The sequence below is a fragment of the Chelonoidis abingdonii genome, chromosome 4, assembly GCF_003597395.2.
Source record: "Chelonoidis abingdonii isolate Lonesome George chromosome 4, CheloAbing_2.0, whole genome shotgun sequence".
NCBI lineage: Eukaryota > Metazoa > Chordata > Testudines > Testudinidae > Chelonoidis > Chelonoidis abingdonii.
In genome coordinates this window covers 93,288,424-93,305,888 of record NC_133772.1, presented here as the reverse complement: position 1 = coordinate 93,305,888, position 17,465 = coordinate 93,288,424, and the positions used below count along the sequence as shown (strand labels likewise).

The window sequence follows — 17,465 nt, the reverse complement described above, 5'->3', positions numbered from 1 at the left end:
CCTGTAAATAAGCGAGTGCTGTGACTGAGCCTGGGAAGCTCGGGCCCAGCGTAAACACAGCGCCGTCAGTCTTGTCTTTCAGGCGGGCCAGAGCCACTGTCCGAAACTGTCAATTACCTGCTGAAGCGAAACCCCTTCTCGCTGGCTAGAAAACCTGCACTGAAACTCACGCGACTCTTGTGTGTGTTGTCCAAAGTGGGAGCATGGACAAGAATAAGTGAAATGTAAACTCCCTTTTCAAAAACGAATTAACTTTTACTGCTTCAAATATTAGTAAACTAGGTCATGAAATAATTTTAAAACAATTTGTTAAAAATTCTTGATGAAAAACTAAAGAAATGTATAGAGTCCCTTTTCATCCACTAGATGGTGCAGCAAGCTGCCCTTTGTGGAGGGGCGGGGCGAACACATTGTATCTAAATTCCATGGGGCCCCAGGAATCGCTCGCTATAATAGGGTTTCTGGATGGGTTAAACTCTTACCAGCTTACATAGGATTGAATGTGAGTGACCCTTATTTCAGAGTAGCACCTGCTAAGGCAAGGGGGAGGGGGTTAGGGTTAGTATTCCAATATTCCAAACTATAACCTGACCTTGAGCAGTTTAACTGATAGCTTTAGGCTTTCTACACCACCCATCCTTCATAGCTCTTTAATTGGTTCACCTCTTGACAAGTAGTTGCTACATCCCTCAGTAAGAGTTTCCAACCGTGGCTCTTCTACCTGTCACAAACGTTTCTCCAGAGATACAGATGTGTGCCTATTGGATACACATATATACTCCGTGATAGGGTCTCAGTCTTATTTGCTGGTGTTTGCCCTCATTTTTGTAAGGTCTATATCCTGTCACATCACAACACATACTTCCAGATGATGAATGATTCTTTCAAAATATTTTTTGTAGGAATGACCCCGGGCCCACAGGCCTGGATGCCTTATTAATTGAGGCATTTTGTTCTTGTCTGCAAGCTGGGCACACCCTGCTTCTAATCACAGGAACTTGATCTTCCTCCATCCTCCCCTGCACTTTCCCACCAGACTGCCGCGCCCCTGCACTTTCCCACCAGACTGCCGCGTTTGCAGCTGGCGGTGTTTTTGTAAATTGCTATGCTGCTAAGCTCGTGATGGAAGATTTTTGTAGAAAACAATGATTTGTACTGTGCAATTGCGCATGTGTTTTTTAGAGAATAAAGGAGGAAAGTGAGCTCGGTAAAAGCAGCTTTTCGCCTCCTCAGTTATCCTGCAATTTGGTGTCGAGTCTTCCTTCAATTTTTGAATGAGTGATATTGATTATGGAGGGTGCTGGACATTTAGATCTGAAGACTGAAATCCTCTCTGTTTAGGATAACCAGCCCAGCAGTATTTCAGTGCCTCCCAAGAATTCAAAGAAATAATCTCTCTTTCTGTGTTTATTCATAGAGCAAGTACTGAACTAGCAGCAGCAGGGCAACTTTCCCCACACTAATAGATATATCAGCCCTGACCTGTTAGTGGAAGAGTCATCATAACCATCCCGCTCTCTGCTCAGCTTACTAACAAGGGTGCCAATCATGATGGGGGGGCAGGGTTTGACTATGTGGACACCTACTCATTTGGAACTAGACTAAAACCACTGAACAGTCAAATGATTATTACCTGTGGTCATAACTGTTACTTGGGATGGATCTGAACACCCTATAGAAGCAAAAAGCTTTATCTTATTACCATTCCTTCTACCATCCTGTGCTGTCTCAACACTTTGCCCAATTACTCATTGCCCTATGGCTCCTTTGTGGCAGCTGGGCTGGTGCCAAGGAGCCATGACAGTAGTGCAGGGGCATAGGGGTTTGTATGCCACCTATTCAGGAATAACAAGCTTAGGGAACATTCCAGAGCAACGTGGAGACAGACAGGGAGGCATGTTCATAGGAGCCATTACAATAGGGGCACAAGGTTGCACTGGCCTCCACAAATCCCTGAATGGAGGAGGTGCAAGCCACCTCAGAAACCAGTACAAGGATTTATCTAGCCCAATATGTCTAACATATAATGCTAATTTGTAGAAAGGTGAAATCCCATAGAATCCACCATCATATGACAGTCAACAACTTCAACAGTTTTCTTCATAAGTGTCTAGTTTTTTTAGAACAAAAGCTAGGCTGAGATTATAGGAGCTGTGTGACACATTCAACTTGAATCAACCTTGCTTCAGGCTTGTGCTACATTCTTGAGCCAGAAGCAATTCATTAGACCTTGTGTTCCCATGAACTGTCTATTGACTCCGCTTGGGAACTCTTTAAATCTCTATCGGGACATCTGCAAGCACACCAAGGCTGCTTTTCATGGTGTATCTCATGTTCAAGACATAGGGACAGGGCACTTGCTGAAGGCAATGTCCGACTGCTGCCTCTTAACTAGTTTCAGAGAGAGCACACAGCACAGGCAAGGCACATTGCCCCTAAGTGCAGGACGCCACCCACTACAGTTGGAAAAAACATACTGCATCTTCACACTATGCTGTTCTCAAAGGCTCACAACATTAATGTAGGTTAAAGAAAGGACTCAGAACAAAACCCCAAAGATAGAAGTGGCTGATTTTTTTCTAAGAAAGAACTTCATATTTCAGTGAGATCAAGTTACCTCTCTCTCTCTCTCAGTGTTTTAGAAACATGCTTTTATGGCCTCCCCCTGGATCACCTATGAGTTAGCCTAAATCGTTAATTTCTCATTTGCCAGGGCAGGGAATGTGTACCTTGCCACAAGTGTAAATGAAAACCTATGTATGTGTCTCTGCATGTATTAGAAGTTACATTATAACAACACGCAGGAAGGACAAGTCACCTTGTGCCTTTCTCCCCACAAATAGTGTAGATGTTTCATATATATTCCTAATAGTTGTATCTCACTCACTGTCAGAAATTCCCATATTACAAAGTGACTGCCATCTCACAAAAGCTGCTGAAATAGCAGGAGATAGCAAGCTAACATAACCCCCCTATGAGAGTAGGCCAGGGCCAATATCCCTGACTACACTTATTATTGCTGCTTGTCCCTACAGAATGAGGCAGGGATTGCCACACGGCTGTCAGAGCTAACAGTTAATTGTCTTAACACTGCTGTTTCAAATCAGAGCAGATTTTATGACCTACAAGCATTACTTATCCTTTGGTAATTTCACAAAGGAAGAGAAGTAGGTTTGCAGAGGTAGCCCTCAGGCCTGTGGTATGGAGGGTTGTCAGTTTGTAAGACACCCCCACACAGTTACACAGTTCAAGAAGAAGGTGATTTATTAAGAGTCAACACAAAAGTTCTACAATATATACACATGTAAATGCTGCCTAGAGGATGTGACCCTATCTTTGGAAAGACTACTCCGCTTCAGCAGCCCCATCCCTTGGACTCCCAGTACCAACATAGCAGAATGTTCTCTGAATATGGCCTCTATCATTAGCTCTATATTTCCACAGCACACCTCTTCAAAATCGGAAACAAGTCACCTGGAAGTTTTAATAGACTATGAAACCATTAACTCTTTTGGCTGTTATACTGTAGAAGCATGGTGTTATGTTGTAGTTAAAGGACTGTGACATTGGGGATATGACTCTAGACTGAATTAACCTCTCTCTATACCTCACTTACCCTATCCATAAAATGAGGATAACACTTCCCTGACTTACATGGGTGTCAAGAAGCTTAATTGAGTGGTTTTCAAGCAGAAGTACATGTACCCTTGGGGTAATCAACTAATCTAGATATTTGCCTCATTTTACATCAGGCTACATAAAAAGCACTAGTGAAGTCAGTACAAACTAAAATTTCATACAATTACTTTCTTTTTTTACCTCTCCATAATATCAGTGTTTCTCAAGCTGGGGGTGGCGACTTCCCAGGGAGGTCGTGGGGTGGATTTAGTGGGGTTGCAAGTGCATGGCCAGCATCGGGGGTGGTAAGCAGGGACCCTGCAAAGCTATGATACATGCTGAAGCCTAAGACTCACCTTTTTCTTCCCTTTTTTACATCAAACACACTTCTCAATGCCCAGCACTAAACTAAGGCCAGCACTGGCAGCAGCCAAAACTTGCAACTAGCTCCTGTTGTAACCTACTGTATTTGTGTCTCTACATGTATTAGAAGTTACATTATAATATGGATTATAACATGCAGGAAGGACAAAGCACTTGCGTATAACAAAAAAAAAAATCCCACCTTGTGCCTTTCTCCCCACAAATACTGGCATTATCGAGGATCCCAGACCAGTCATAGCTCTGAGAATGTCCATCACTTCTGTTCATCACGATGAGCACGGTTCCTCGTCATTCTGTTTCACATGTGTTTGTTAAAGTTGTCCAACTATTTGGGGGAGGTACATTAGATATTCATTTGCTCAGATATTTCCTAAGGGAACAGTAAGATTATTATCTATCTGTACAACAAACTAATGGGAGTATCTTGATATGAGAGCATGATGAACGCAGAGGGACTGATTCCGAAATTGGTGTGAATAAGGCAGTGTATAATGGGATAGAATAGGGCCAAAAATTCTCATCACACTCACATTTTTTTGTGTATCTATCTGAGATGCATCTAAATTGCCTAAGCACCATACACACAGCACTCTGGCAGTAGTGCTGGATAAACCTCATATAGTTCACAGTTTAAAATTAATCCAGATAAATATCCAAAATGTGGCTGCTTCTCTAAAACCAATCTGGATTATATAACCCTCTTATTCCTACAAAATTAGGCTTGAGAGCTCTTTAGAACAGGATTTTCTGAGGATTCTTCATCTAGTTCCTCACTTTCAAGGTTCTGTACATCACAGTTCCTCCAGCCATCCCTCTCACTGTGCACAGTGTTCCATTCCCTCCTGATGTCCTTATTTGTACCCTTCTCTCTCTGGTGTTAACAACTTGTTCTGTGCCTGGAACTGTCTCTCTTTCCTTGGGTATCTAATTATCAGAAGAGCTCAGCACCTGCAGCTCCTATTGAAGCTGGAGATTGTAATTGCTCAGCAGTCTCTGAGGGCCACATCCTCAAAAGAATAGCAGTGGAAATTAGGAACCTAAATAACTTGGTGGGTACCTAAGTGATTCCCCCACCCTGTTTCTTTTTTTAATTCAAATCTCTAGTCACAATACTTATCCTGCACAGTCATTCACCATTAAGCTATTGGGGGGTGGGTTGGGGGGAAAGCTGCATTATTTGACATTTGTGTCATCAACTTCTGTGTAATATGCTAGATCAATATTATCTGTCGGATTTAAATAATAAACTCCTTAGTGGCAAGGACTGTGTGATTCAGTAATGGCTTGTAATGCACGGAAACAGCAATGACCCCACAAGCACCTTCTTTTGAGACTGTCTAGTCCTTCCTTATTATCCCCATGACTGGGTTCCCCTCATATAGGAATCATTTTTCCAGCACGCCTTTCTGGGAAATATGCCCTTTAAAGAGGGCACAGCCAAGCAGCTATAGATCTGAAGTGGCCATTTTGCAAATGGATTCTGCTTGTTGTATGTCCCTCTCTTTCTACCAGTAGGGTCTATGGCAGTGGTTCTCAACCTTTTTTCTTCATGGACCACTTGAAAATTGATGAGAGTCTCAGCAGCCCAATTAATGATCTTTCCAAATGTTGTTTGTACCATTAGCTAACTATTGTAAAATGCTTTGGATAAAGGTGCTATATAAAAAAAAACTTCAACATTTTTTTATTCTACAGATAAAAGCACACAATTCATATTTTAATATCAGTAGTCTTACCTCTCTAATGTGATGGATGTGCCCTCTGTTCCCCGCAGCAGCAGCCCCCGAGCTGAGGCTGGGAATGAGAGGGTTCTCTGCCCCACCACACCAACCACAGAGCTGGGTCTGGGAAGGAGGGCCCTCTGTCCCCAGCAGCTTTAGCCCTGGGGCTGGGGAAAGTTGCCTCTTTCTCTGGCCACCACAGCCCTGGACATCCCAAATTCCTCCCACCTACCCTCTATTTCCCCCAAAGTCACCACTTCACCTTACATGTACATCTTCTCCATTGTCTAGAAACCTAATTACTGGAGCCATGCCTGCACAGCTCCACTAATTAGGTGGGTGGCCCTTCATTCTCTCATGTGTGGCCACCCAGGTGTGCAGCTTAGAGGGAACTATCCACGAACAACCAGAATGGAGTTCACAGACCACAGTTTGAGAACCTTTGGTCTATTGTGTTTTACTCTTCTTCCTGCTGAGGAGACAGCATATGCTCAGTCTCTTTTTTCATGTATGTACAGCACTGAGTTCACCTCTAGCACTCAATAAATAATACATTTATTAAGCTGTGATCATTTTAGAGGACAATATAATAAATTCTTGCCCAGTATTGCTAACTCACGTGTTCAAAATCCTGAGTTCCTCCCCCCACCCCCAAAATCATCCACTTTTTAAAGCATTTTAAACTTTGGGGTTTTTCCTTTGCCCTCTGGTTTCTGAGCCCTTCAGATACACGCACGGCATGTTTTCAAGTTTTCCTCTACAACCATGAGGGTCAGAAACATAGGGGTTTTTTAAATGAAATCTGAGATTCTCACACTTTAACAGGAGCTGGGGATTCAAACCAACACACCAAATATTATGAGACTGACAGTAAAAGATTTGGCAGCACGGCTGTCCTGACTTATACCCAATGCAACTACTCTGAGTGGTTATGTTGCATGGGCCGTAAATCAGGGAACAACTGGATTCACTCTAAAGAAAATGACAGCGCTTTTGAAAGGTCATGAAATCTCCTTCATGTTAGTAACATAGCAGATGGTCTTTATGGTTTAAACAACACTATAAATATAAAAGCTAAAACAGATGCAGTTTTCATTTTGCCTTTCTGAGAATGGGTAAATTTTGTTCTATAAAAAACACCAGAAACACTGTATCCTGAAAGGGGGAGGCAGAAATTTAATTAGAGAAAACTTGTGTGTAGAGAGGACACAGAAGGCAAGAACACTCCAAGATGTGCTCTTTGTGTGAAATGATAGGTTAGATCATGATTAGGGCACATTCATACAAGCCCCCTTGATACATTCATAATACAGTTTCCATGACAACAGAATTCATTTACCTTTCTTTTCCTAAACCAATCAAGAAGCAGCACAAACTAGGGAAAATGCCATGGAAAACTTGCTCCCATTAATATCACTTTAATTTGCACCTCTCCACTGAACCCAGTTTTAGTTCATGTCAGATTTTGTGTCAGCAAAACTGAAACAATAATTTCATCTGCTTTGTGTCCAAAGGCTGGCTGGTGGGTGGGTGGGTAAAAGTGATCAGGGAGCAGGAGGCTCTGCAACTGTTCAGTCAACAGTGGCACGGGAACAGGGGGGTCAAGGAGCCATGGCCCTCTCACTTTTGAAAGAGGACAGGCCTGGCCCATCCACTTTTCACCACAGGCCCGGCCTCCTGCCCCTGCAGGGGGTTGGGGTGCAGGAGGGGGTGAGGGCTCTGGGCTGAGGGTGCTGGCTCTGGGGTGGGGCTGGGGCTGAGGGTTAGGAGTGCAGGAGGGCGCTCCAGGCTGGGGGTGGGGCTGAGGGACTTGGAGTGCAGAAGGGGACTGCAGGTCGAGTTAGGGGTTTGGGGTGCAGGAGGGGGTGAGGGCTCTGGGGTGGGGCCAGGTATGAGGGGTTTGTGGTGCAGAAAGGTGCTCTGGGTTTGCGAGGGCTCAGAGCTGGGGCAGAAGGTTGGGGCTCGGGAGGGGGTGAGGGCTCTGTCTCAGGATGCAGGGTCTGGGGTGGGGCTGAGGATGAGGGGTTTGGGTGCAGGAGGGGGCTCTTGGCTTGGGGGGGCTCAGGGCTGGGGCAAGAGGTTGGGGTGTGGGCTTGCCTTGGGCGGCTCCCAGGCAGTGATGCAGCAGGTGGGGGTCAAAGAAGACTGCTTGCCTATCCTGGCACCGCACTGCACTCTCACCAGAAGTAGCCAGCAGGTCATGGTCCTAGGTGGGGAGGGCAGGAGGCTCCACACACCACTCTTGCCCACAGGCATTGCCTCCCCCAGTGGGTTCCCAGCCAATGGCAGTGCAGTGCTCCGGGTGAGGACAGTGCATGGAACCCCCCTCGCTTAGGACCCGGACCTGCTGACCATTTCTGGGACACAGGGTGGAGGGAATAACCTGCTTTAGTGATGCAGCACCGCCGACCAGACCTTTAATGGCCCAGTCAGCATTGCTGACCAGAGCTGCCAGGGCCCCTTTTCGACTGAGTGTTCCAGTCAAAAACTGGGCACCTGGTCACCCTACTCCACATGATACCGCCACCCCAAGTGCCAGCTCTGCAGCTCCCATTGACTGGGAACTGTGGCCAATGGGAGCTGCAGGGGCAGTGCCTGTGGATGGGGCAGTGTGCAGAGCCATCTAGACATGCCTTTGCATAGCAGCAAGAGCGGGACAAGCTACTGCTTCTGGGAGCTGCTTGAGGTAAGTGCTGCCCAAACCCTGAACCCCTCCCACATCCCAAGCCCCTGCCCCAGCCTGATCTCCCTCCCACCCTCCAAACCCCTCAATCCCAGCCTGGAGCACCCTCCTGCACCCCAAATCCCTCATCCCAAGCCCCATACCAGAGCCCTCCTTGCATCCCTTCTTGCATCCCAACCCACTGCCTTAGCCTGGAGCTCCTTTCTACACCCTGAACTACTCATTTCTGGCCCATCTCAGAGCCCTCACCCCCTGCCATACTCCAACCCTCTGAGACAGCTTGATGAAAATGAGCCAGTAAGTGAGGGTGGGGAGAGCAAGCAATAGAGGGAGGGGGTATGGAGTGAGAGGGGACAAAGCCACAGAGATGGGGTGGGACAGGGGAGGGGCCTCAGAGGCAGAGCAGAACAAGAGTGTTTGGTTTTGTGCAAGTAGAAAGTTGGCAACCCTACTCAGGCCAGGCCAGAAGCTGGAGCCAGGTAGGGGTAAGCGCTGCATGGGCAGTTCTGAGTAGCCACAGACCCTCCACCTGCCCTAGGCACGGGGCTCAGGAGGTGGGGACTGCTTTCAGGCACCCACACTCCAGGCAAGTGGAGGGACTCAGGCTTCGCAGCCTGGCTCTGGCTTCCCGCTTAGCTGGGGGGCAGGGTCTTGGCGTAAGAGGAGAGGCATGGGGGGACACCTTAGCATTCTACTTCTCTGCTTTTGTTCTCCTATCTGTAAGACAGATACAATACCTGCTTGCACCTGCCTCAGAGCAGTGCCTGGGAGAAGAGCAAATCAGTGTTTGGAAAGCCTCTAAGTGCTAAGCACTGAGTATGCACAAGAGGAGTTCAAGGAGCAAAGAAACGTTATTACATTCCACATTTTGGTGTTGCTGAGTAAAGTAACGAGAAAAATCAATCTTGCAGAACTCCACTGACCTTGACTGGTGTAGCAGCTTTAAAATTGACATGAAATGAAGATCTTTCTTGGCAGCACCCCTATTGTTCCTCTCTCTCTCTGGCCTCCAGGGAACAGGAGGGAGGCTGCACCTTTTCTTACTTCAAGTAGTAGAGCTTGTGTGCTCAGAGTTGTATAGAACAGGGTTCAAGTTACGGGGGGAAGGGTATTTAATTTTGTTCAGGTGTCAACGTTTTATTGCAGATTAGCACCCTGGTTTTTGGTTTTTAGGTTTTTTTCTGTATGAAGAAAATTGATGTGTCCTTGAATTATGTTATTAAAGATTACTATGACTAGTCCCAAAGCAGCAGTTCAATAGGTACAGATACTACTATAACTTCTTTATAACACCTATTTTAATAACTCCTAATTTTACATAGAAAAAAGTTTTTTTCAAATGAAATAAAATGTGAATACTTTCCAGGTATACTCTTTTTGTTTTGAAAGTCTGAAAGCAGTCAGCTGAACCATTAAGTTATGGCTCCTTACAAATGAGTTTTATTGAAATCATACAGTGTCTTATCTTTTCATGAGTGCTCTTTAGCTTTAAAAAAATAAAAGCTTGATTGTAACACTTTAAACCATACATACCTAAAGATATGCCATTAAAGCCTAGTAGAGAGAAAGAGGCTATTTTAAAACCCCTTTTATAATCCATTTTGCAAAGTCTATATGCTCTTTTGCAAGCTTTGTAAGAACCATGCCCTGGAAGGAGAGGAGACAGGAGCTGTGAGAAGTTTCTTCAGGACACAACCAGTTCTTCAGGACAGAGCAAGACAGGGAGCTGGGCATCCTACAGAATTCTAAAGCTCTGCAGGGCAGGTGAAGCAAGAGGAAGACAGGAAACAAGAGTGCAGATGCATTTATTCTAGATGCTGTGTAAACTGTGAATATTTGAATACATTGTCAGCTTTCCCTCAACCTTTCATTTCCATTACTTTCTGTTGCTTAGTTGTTTTGTCTTTAAACTGCAGAGTTGCTTGATATACATACGCTTCAACTTTAAATGTTAAGTTAGCAACTTAAAAAGTAACAACATTTTTTGTCTGATGTTTTAGGGTTCGGTGTGATAGCCCCAAACATCACAAGATTAATGAAACTGGTAGTTCAAATCTAGTGGTGTATTCCAGATACAAAACAAGGATACAACAACCCCTTGGAAACTGATTATTAAAGTACTTGCAAGCAGACCTCTAGTATAGATAAGAGAAAAGGATTATAAAAGGGGACAAATATCAGAGTAGAGCAAACCTGACAGCTTTTTATCTGCAAATTATACATACAGGAATACATGTGTATAAATATATATTAAAAATCAAGTGCATACATTAAATTATTACAACTTCAGAACAACCAAATGTTCTAATCTACTAAAAGACTCCTGGCTTTCTATGCAAGTGTATCCTGCTAGGCAACCAAAATCCATTGTTGCCAGAGGAGCCAACCAGTGCAGCACTACAATGCTGAATAATTGCTTTGTTTTAAACCCATATGTTATTTAAATATTACATTATTTTCAGGGGGTACTTGGGTACATGAAATTGACATTGTTTTCTAATCTGTACTTTTCCTTGTAAAAGATTTATTCTTCTGTACATTATGAGTTATGAGTATTTTTCTGTATTCTTTCTTTTGTGGGGTTATAATGCTATTCTTAAAGGGATCAGATTATCTTTCAGTCTCATTGCTTCCCCAAGTTACCTCAGTCTTTTCTTCCTTCTTTGTCCATCATTCAATTTCCTTTACTTTCCCCAATGGTCAGTATGGGGATAGGTGTTTGGGTCCCCCCTCCCATTTGATTTGATGATCAGGAGAAGGTAGAACTCCTGATAGTTAGCTCTTTCCTCATAGCTGGTTACCAGAGAGCATATTGCACAGCTGGAAGTCAGAAGCCAACAAACAGCTTGTAATAGGTATACAAACCCTACACAGGGTGACACAAGGTTAATGAGCTATTGTAGACTCAGATGGCCCTACCCTGCTATACTCAGATGTCAGACTTGGAGGGAAGAGCTTAAAAGGAATAGGAAGTCAATTTTCAACGGGGAAGCAAAGAAATCTGCAGGGGACATGAATTCTGCATGCGCACAGTGGCACAGAATTCCCCAGGAGTAATCTGAGTGCTGGAGTATTAAGCAAGATTCTCGTCCTGAGCTGAATCATACAAATTGGTGTGTATACTGACCCTTTGGGGACAGCAGACCTGGTATTCTGTGAGTGTTTAGTGGATAAGGGGCTGGACACTACAGCCCAGAGGAGAGTACTTGGGTGGCTAACAGGCTGGTAGTGTCAGGGAGCTGACACCTGGGTAAGTATAAGCAAGTCTCTCTCATGCTGGAGGCAAGGGCATAACAAGGTGACTCACAGTCCTGGGTACCCCAAGAGCTATCACAGGTATGTGTTTGTGTTTGTTCACAACCCTAGAAGAGGTGGACTATCTGCGGCTCTGCTGGAGATCTGAGACTCTCGTGACTGGAATAGTGTGGTGTAAAACCTAGACAGTGCAGAGCAGAGGCTTAGGTAAATGCATGGGCCCTGCTCCAACATTTAGGAGGCACCGTGATGAAAGAACGTAGTGACAAGTCCTATTATGATAATGACTGTTCCTGGTGATCTATCCTGCTATCCAGCACCCTAAAAGTGAAATACTCCCTAGCTCATTATCACTCACCTGAATTATTTATTGTTCTTTGACTATAGTTCTATCAGAGTGTTGGTTGCTTATAGTCTGACTAAAGCATCTGTATTATGTGCTATCCAGGGGCTCATTCCTTCTCTGAACACAAAAGATCTGCTTTCACACATTTCTCTGGTTCTCACAGAAGTTCAAATGGATAAACTCTGCTGCAAAAATGACTAAAATAAAATGTTTCCAGCTATCATTTATATTCCAAAGCAATTCTTAAAGTGTAAAAAATGCATCCTAATCAAATTTGTTTCCTGAAACAATGCAGTGTCCCCATTGGCAGTCTGAAAAAAGTGCAAGCCAGCTTCTAAATACATTCAGTGTGAATGGAAACATATATGTTTGTCTTCATAATGAAAAACAACCAAACCCCGTCACCCTCCAAACAATCCAAGATTAAACAGACCAAATTCATGTCTGGTGTAAGTCTACTGAATTTGACTCCATGTTTATCACTGTTATATTGAACGTGAAAGTAGGAATGGGCAAAACAAAGGGTGGCTTTGTTTTTTCAAGGGAGGTTCAGAGCTGGGTTCCATTTTATCTGAAGTCCCAAGTCTGGAGAAAGGGGAAAGGGTCAGATGAAGACTGCTGGCTTTGGCTCATGCCTGCGAGGAAGTAGACCACAAATGTTTAATTTAACCACAAGCATGTAAGGAAGATGCAGCAGCTGACAGCTTTCTTTTTTAGATGTGTTGTTAATAAAAGCTGCTGATCTAGTAACTCTGAAAAAACAAACACACATTCCATTGTAATATTTTATCAACAGTTACAAAATATAACTACCAACGGTGATTCTCAACATTTTCCATCCTGGGACCTTCCACTCACCAGACCCCATTCCCATATAGCTAAATGGGAAGAGGAGGGTGGTTGTGACCTGTTTGTGACCCGTCTGGGGTTGTGGCCCCCAGATTGAGAACTCCTAAACTAGCATAGCAACAAACATAAAAGGAGAAGATGAGAAACATTGTTTACAATGGAGTTTAAAAACCACTTTTCACAATGTCATAAACAGATGGTTAAGGGTTAATGTCTCTTTTACCTGTAAAGGGTTAAGAAGCTCAGTGAACCTGGCTGACACCTGACCAGAGGACCAATCGGGGGACAAGATACTTTCCTCTTGTGGCCGGGAAGCTTTTGTTCGTAGCCCTGTTTGTTTTGTTCGTTGTTCACTCTGTGGGCTAAAGAGGGACCAGACGTACCACCCAGGTTTCTCCAATCTTTCTGAATCAGTTCTCATAGTTCAAATAGTAAGTTACTAAGCAGAGAAAGCAAGTTAGTCTTAATGTTTGTTTTCTTACTTGTAATGTGTATTTTGCTGGAAGGATTTTTACATATTGTTTGCTGTAACTTTGAATCTCAGGTGCTTGGGGCGGGGGGAAATCCTCTAAACTATATGAATCTGATACCTGTAAGCTCTTACCTCATGAGATTTTTACAGAGAGTAATTTTATCTTTTCTTTCTTAAGTTAAAGCTTTCTTTTTAAGAACGCTGATTGATTTTTCCTTGTTTTTGGAATCCATAGGGATTGAGTCTAAACTCACAGGGATTGGTGGGGGAAATGAGACGGGGGAGGTTAATTCTCTTTGCTTTTAGATCTCAGGGAGTTGGATCAGGTAGCCTCTCAGGAGCCGCAGGGAGGGAAAGTCTGGAAGGAAGGAAGGGGGGGATGGTTTATTTCGTCCTTGTTTTTAAGACCCAAGGGTTTGGGTCTTGGGTTCCCCAGGAAGGTTTGGGGGAAACAGGAGTGTGCCAAACACTATATTTGGGCTGGTTTGGCAGGTTATCAGATCTAACTACAGGAATACGCTTAGAAGGGTCCATGAGGTTCCCACTTTTTTGGACGCTAAAGTTCAAAGTGGGGGAAAAAACCTTGACACGCATTTTTGTTAAAATGTTTGCTTTGAGTGACTTGTAGACATGAATCACCCTTAGCTCCCTCTGAAATCACTGTCCTGCTTCAGATGTGTCTAAGGAAGAACAGTTATTCATCAAACTCTACCTTGGCAGAATTTTTTCTTTCTTTTAACACTGGACTGTCAGATTTGGCAAGTTATTTTAAACTAGACAATACATTTTAAAGAAAACTACTTACTAAACAGACAGTAGGCTATAGGTGAGGGCTTGGCATGCACCAAAGATCTAAACTACAGATGGAGAACAAGTGTGCAAAAGAGTACTAGGGTATCATCACTCTGTGCTTTTGATAATCTACAGTGTGAGACAATAGCAAATGCAGAGATGGAAGAAAGGAAGGGCTGCTTGCAATGGAACAAGGATTAAAGTTCCAGGGGTACAGTAGTTTTAAGGTTGTCTTACAGACTGTCACAGTTTAAAATTCACATTCAGGATACGCAAAACAATACATCTGTAATCAAGGAGGAAGGTGAACTACAGTACAATGCCTGAGCACTCCAAAATAAACTAGCTTGTTGATAGAATGGACAGTTTGGTTCTGATTCACAAAGGATTTAGGCACCAGGTATGGAAATCTGCTGTGAAAGTCATACATTGGATGATCTAGTATGAGATGAGTCGTGTAAATTACAATTAGCACATTTGGGGTTTATGCCCACCATTAAAAGGAAATTTAGAGGTTGTGCTGTCTCCCTACTCCAGCCAAAGGTAAAGAATGGCACTTACATTTATTCCATTCGGAGGCTAACAATCAGCTTGCTGCAACATCACTTTTTTGTAAGGTATTACCATTTCTGCACCTTGGAAAATGCAGGCAAATAAAGGCAATGCCTTGTGTTTTCACAAAACAGTCAAAAGATGAGGGCACAAGCAGACCACTCTGCAGGCACATATTTACCCAGGACTCTTTTGCTATTTACAGCATGCTGAAATCATGAACCTAGTCGGCATATGCACCATGCACATCACCATGGGATCTAACTGCCATTGGCTCATGCCCTCAGCACATCTATGCATGCCCCTTTGGGAAGAAACTGTATCATATGGTCTACAGTCTACTTTTCATTAAACTACAGGAATGCATTTGTTTTTAAAGGGAGGAAATGGCTATTTTAGAAGTTATTTTCTGTTAATTTTTAAACAATTCGGGGGGCCTCCTACACCAGCAATTGGGCTTCCTCATGCTAGTTGATCTTTTTTAGGCCAAAAGTGAGCATACTTTAACTGAGAAAATAACTGGGCTACAAAAGGAAGAGAAGAGCAACATGTATATGAAACCTATGGGCTGTTCCTGACATGGCAATTTTTTTTTACTTTGCTGTAAGAGGTCAGCTAAAGAGAAAGAGCATCTTTTCACATTTCATTAATGAAACTCTCAGAAACTTGCTGTGTCCATTTTAGTGTAGAATGGGCATGGCCTAGCTACTTTGTGCTCCCTGAAGTCCTGCCTATTCGCTTGATGCTGCAACACAGAATAGTTATGTTTTCATTGCACTAAACACTGGAGTGCCCAGTAAACCAGCTGCCAGACAACACCATGAAAGTTTCACAGGAAATGTACACAAAGCCATACACACCCTTTGGAAGTGAATCAGACCTGTACTATTGTACTAATAAAGCAGGAATGACATTAGTAGCTATTTAATGAAAATACATTCATAAGGAACACTTCTGTTATATGTTTCCCTTTTGTTTTTATGTATTTGGCACAAAAATCAGCCTGTAACAAATTTCAGCATAACTATGATCCATGGGATCACACGTACAGTAGAAAGTGGACTTCCTTTGATATTCAGAGCTCCTGCTCCTACTAGGAATCCACCTTGGGAAAGATACTGACTTTATTGTTCCTGCTGATTTTTCTTTCTGCTCTACACTTGGGCTGCTTTGTCTGGATGAGCTCTTCAGGGGTATTCCCCAAGGGAGGCAGCAGTCGCTTCTTACTATTCCAATTTTCTGAAAGCCACTGTGGAGGCAACTCAAAAGGCCCAAAGCCAAACTGCATTGAATATTTGTCATTAACCAGTTCTGCTTCTGTTGGTATGGCAGGGGCCACCTGAGCAGCTGAGTCAGCAATGGTGTGTTGTAGACATTTCTGAACTAACGTGTGTTCCACCTCTAAACTGGTGGTAGGGATTTCCTTCTGCTGAAAGTCACCAGAACCAATGGATTTTGTTTCATTCTCCTCGTCATCCTCTGTTGGCTTGAAGATTTGCTGCTGCCCTATGTGAAACATCTCCAGAAGCTGGCTACCAGAGCGGACACTGGGCTCCAAGTTGGTATCTGCAACACTCCCAGAGCTGATAATGTTCCTCCTACTATACCTCCGGTGTAGCTGCACTATTGTCCCCACTAAGCACTTCCGTACAGATTTGTTTACAGTCAAAAAGAGCAAAGGATTGGCTAGCAGGGAGACTTTAGGCAACCAGATGGCAGTGAGGAACAAGAAGACTGAAATATCTGGTATGTTGAGTATGGTGCGGTAAATCACCAGAGTTGCATAGGGAATGCTGCAGAAAATAAAGATTATAACCATGGAGAGCAGCATAGCATGAAGCTCAGCTTCTCTCTGGGAGGCATAGGGAATAGAAATAGTGTTCTGAGGGGTTCTTAAGGCAGCTATGATGACTTTTTTCTTTTGGCTGGCACTCAGTGCTCTGCGGATAAGAATCATAAAAAAAAACACCACAGCCACTGGTACAATAACAGTGGTGATGTTATAAATAATGACATACACCAAGTGACCTAGGGAGTAGCTCCAGGATCCTGTGCAGGTGGACATGGCGTAAATATCAGAAACATTGGTCACAGCAAACACAGGAATGCTGGCCACCACAGCATGGGCCCAGATGTAGATAACCAGGTCTCGAGACTTCGCATCAGATATCTTTCTTTCCAATGGGTATAAAACTGAGTAGTACCTGCCAAAAAACAAGGACAGTTTAAAGAGATGTGAATATATGTATTGATTGTTTGGGATCATACAGTTAGAGAATCATAGGACTGGAAGGGACCTTGAGAGATCATCTAGTCCAGTCCCCTGACCATTCCTGACAGGTGTTTGTCTAACCTGCTCTTAAAAATCTCCAATGCTGGAGATTCCACAACCTCCCTAGGCAATTTATTCCAGTGCTTAACCACCCTGACAGTTAGGAAGTTTTTTCTAATGTCCAACCTCAACCTCCCTTGCTGCAATTTAATCCCATTGCTGCTTCTCCTATCCTCAGAGGTTAAGAAAAAAAAATCTCCCTCCCCCTTGTAACAACCTTTTATTTCCCTGAAAACTGTTATCATGTCCCCCATCAGTCTTCTTTTTTCCAGACTAAACAAACCCAGTTTTTTCAATCTTCCCTCATAGTTCATGTTTTCTAGTTTGTCGCTTTTCTCTGGACTCTCTCCAATTTGTCCACATCCTTCCTGAAATGTGCCACCCAGAACTGGACACAATACTCCACTTGAGGCCTAATCAGTGCAGAGTACAGTGGAAGAATTCCTTCTCATGTCTTGCTT

At 43.7% G+C, this 17,465-nt stretch overlaps 1 protein-coding gene across 1 annotated transcript in view; it reads right to left on the bottom strand.

Moving 5' to 3' along the window:
- Positions 1-13,901: 13,901 nt before the first annotated feature.
- The window catches only part of GPR176 (G protein-coupled receptor 176), a 65,733-nt gene continuing 62,169 nt past the window's right edge, over positions 13,902-17,465 (bottom strand). Inside the window, exon 3 of the mRNA XM_032802559.2 lies at positions 13,902-16,876. Within this exon, the coding sequence (XP_032658450.1) occupies positions 15,766-16,876 (1,111 nt within the window). The 3' untranslated portion in view covers positions 13,902-15,765. The remainder of the gene's footprint in view (positions 16,877-17,465) is intronic.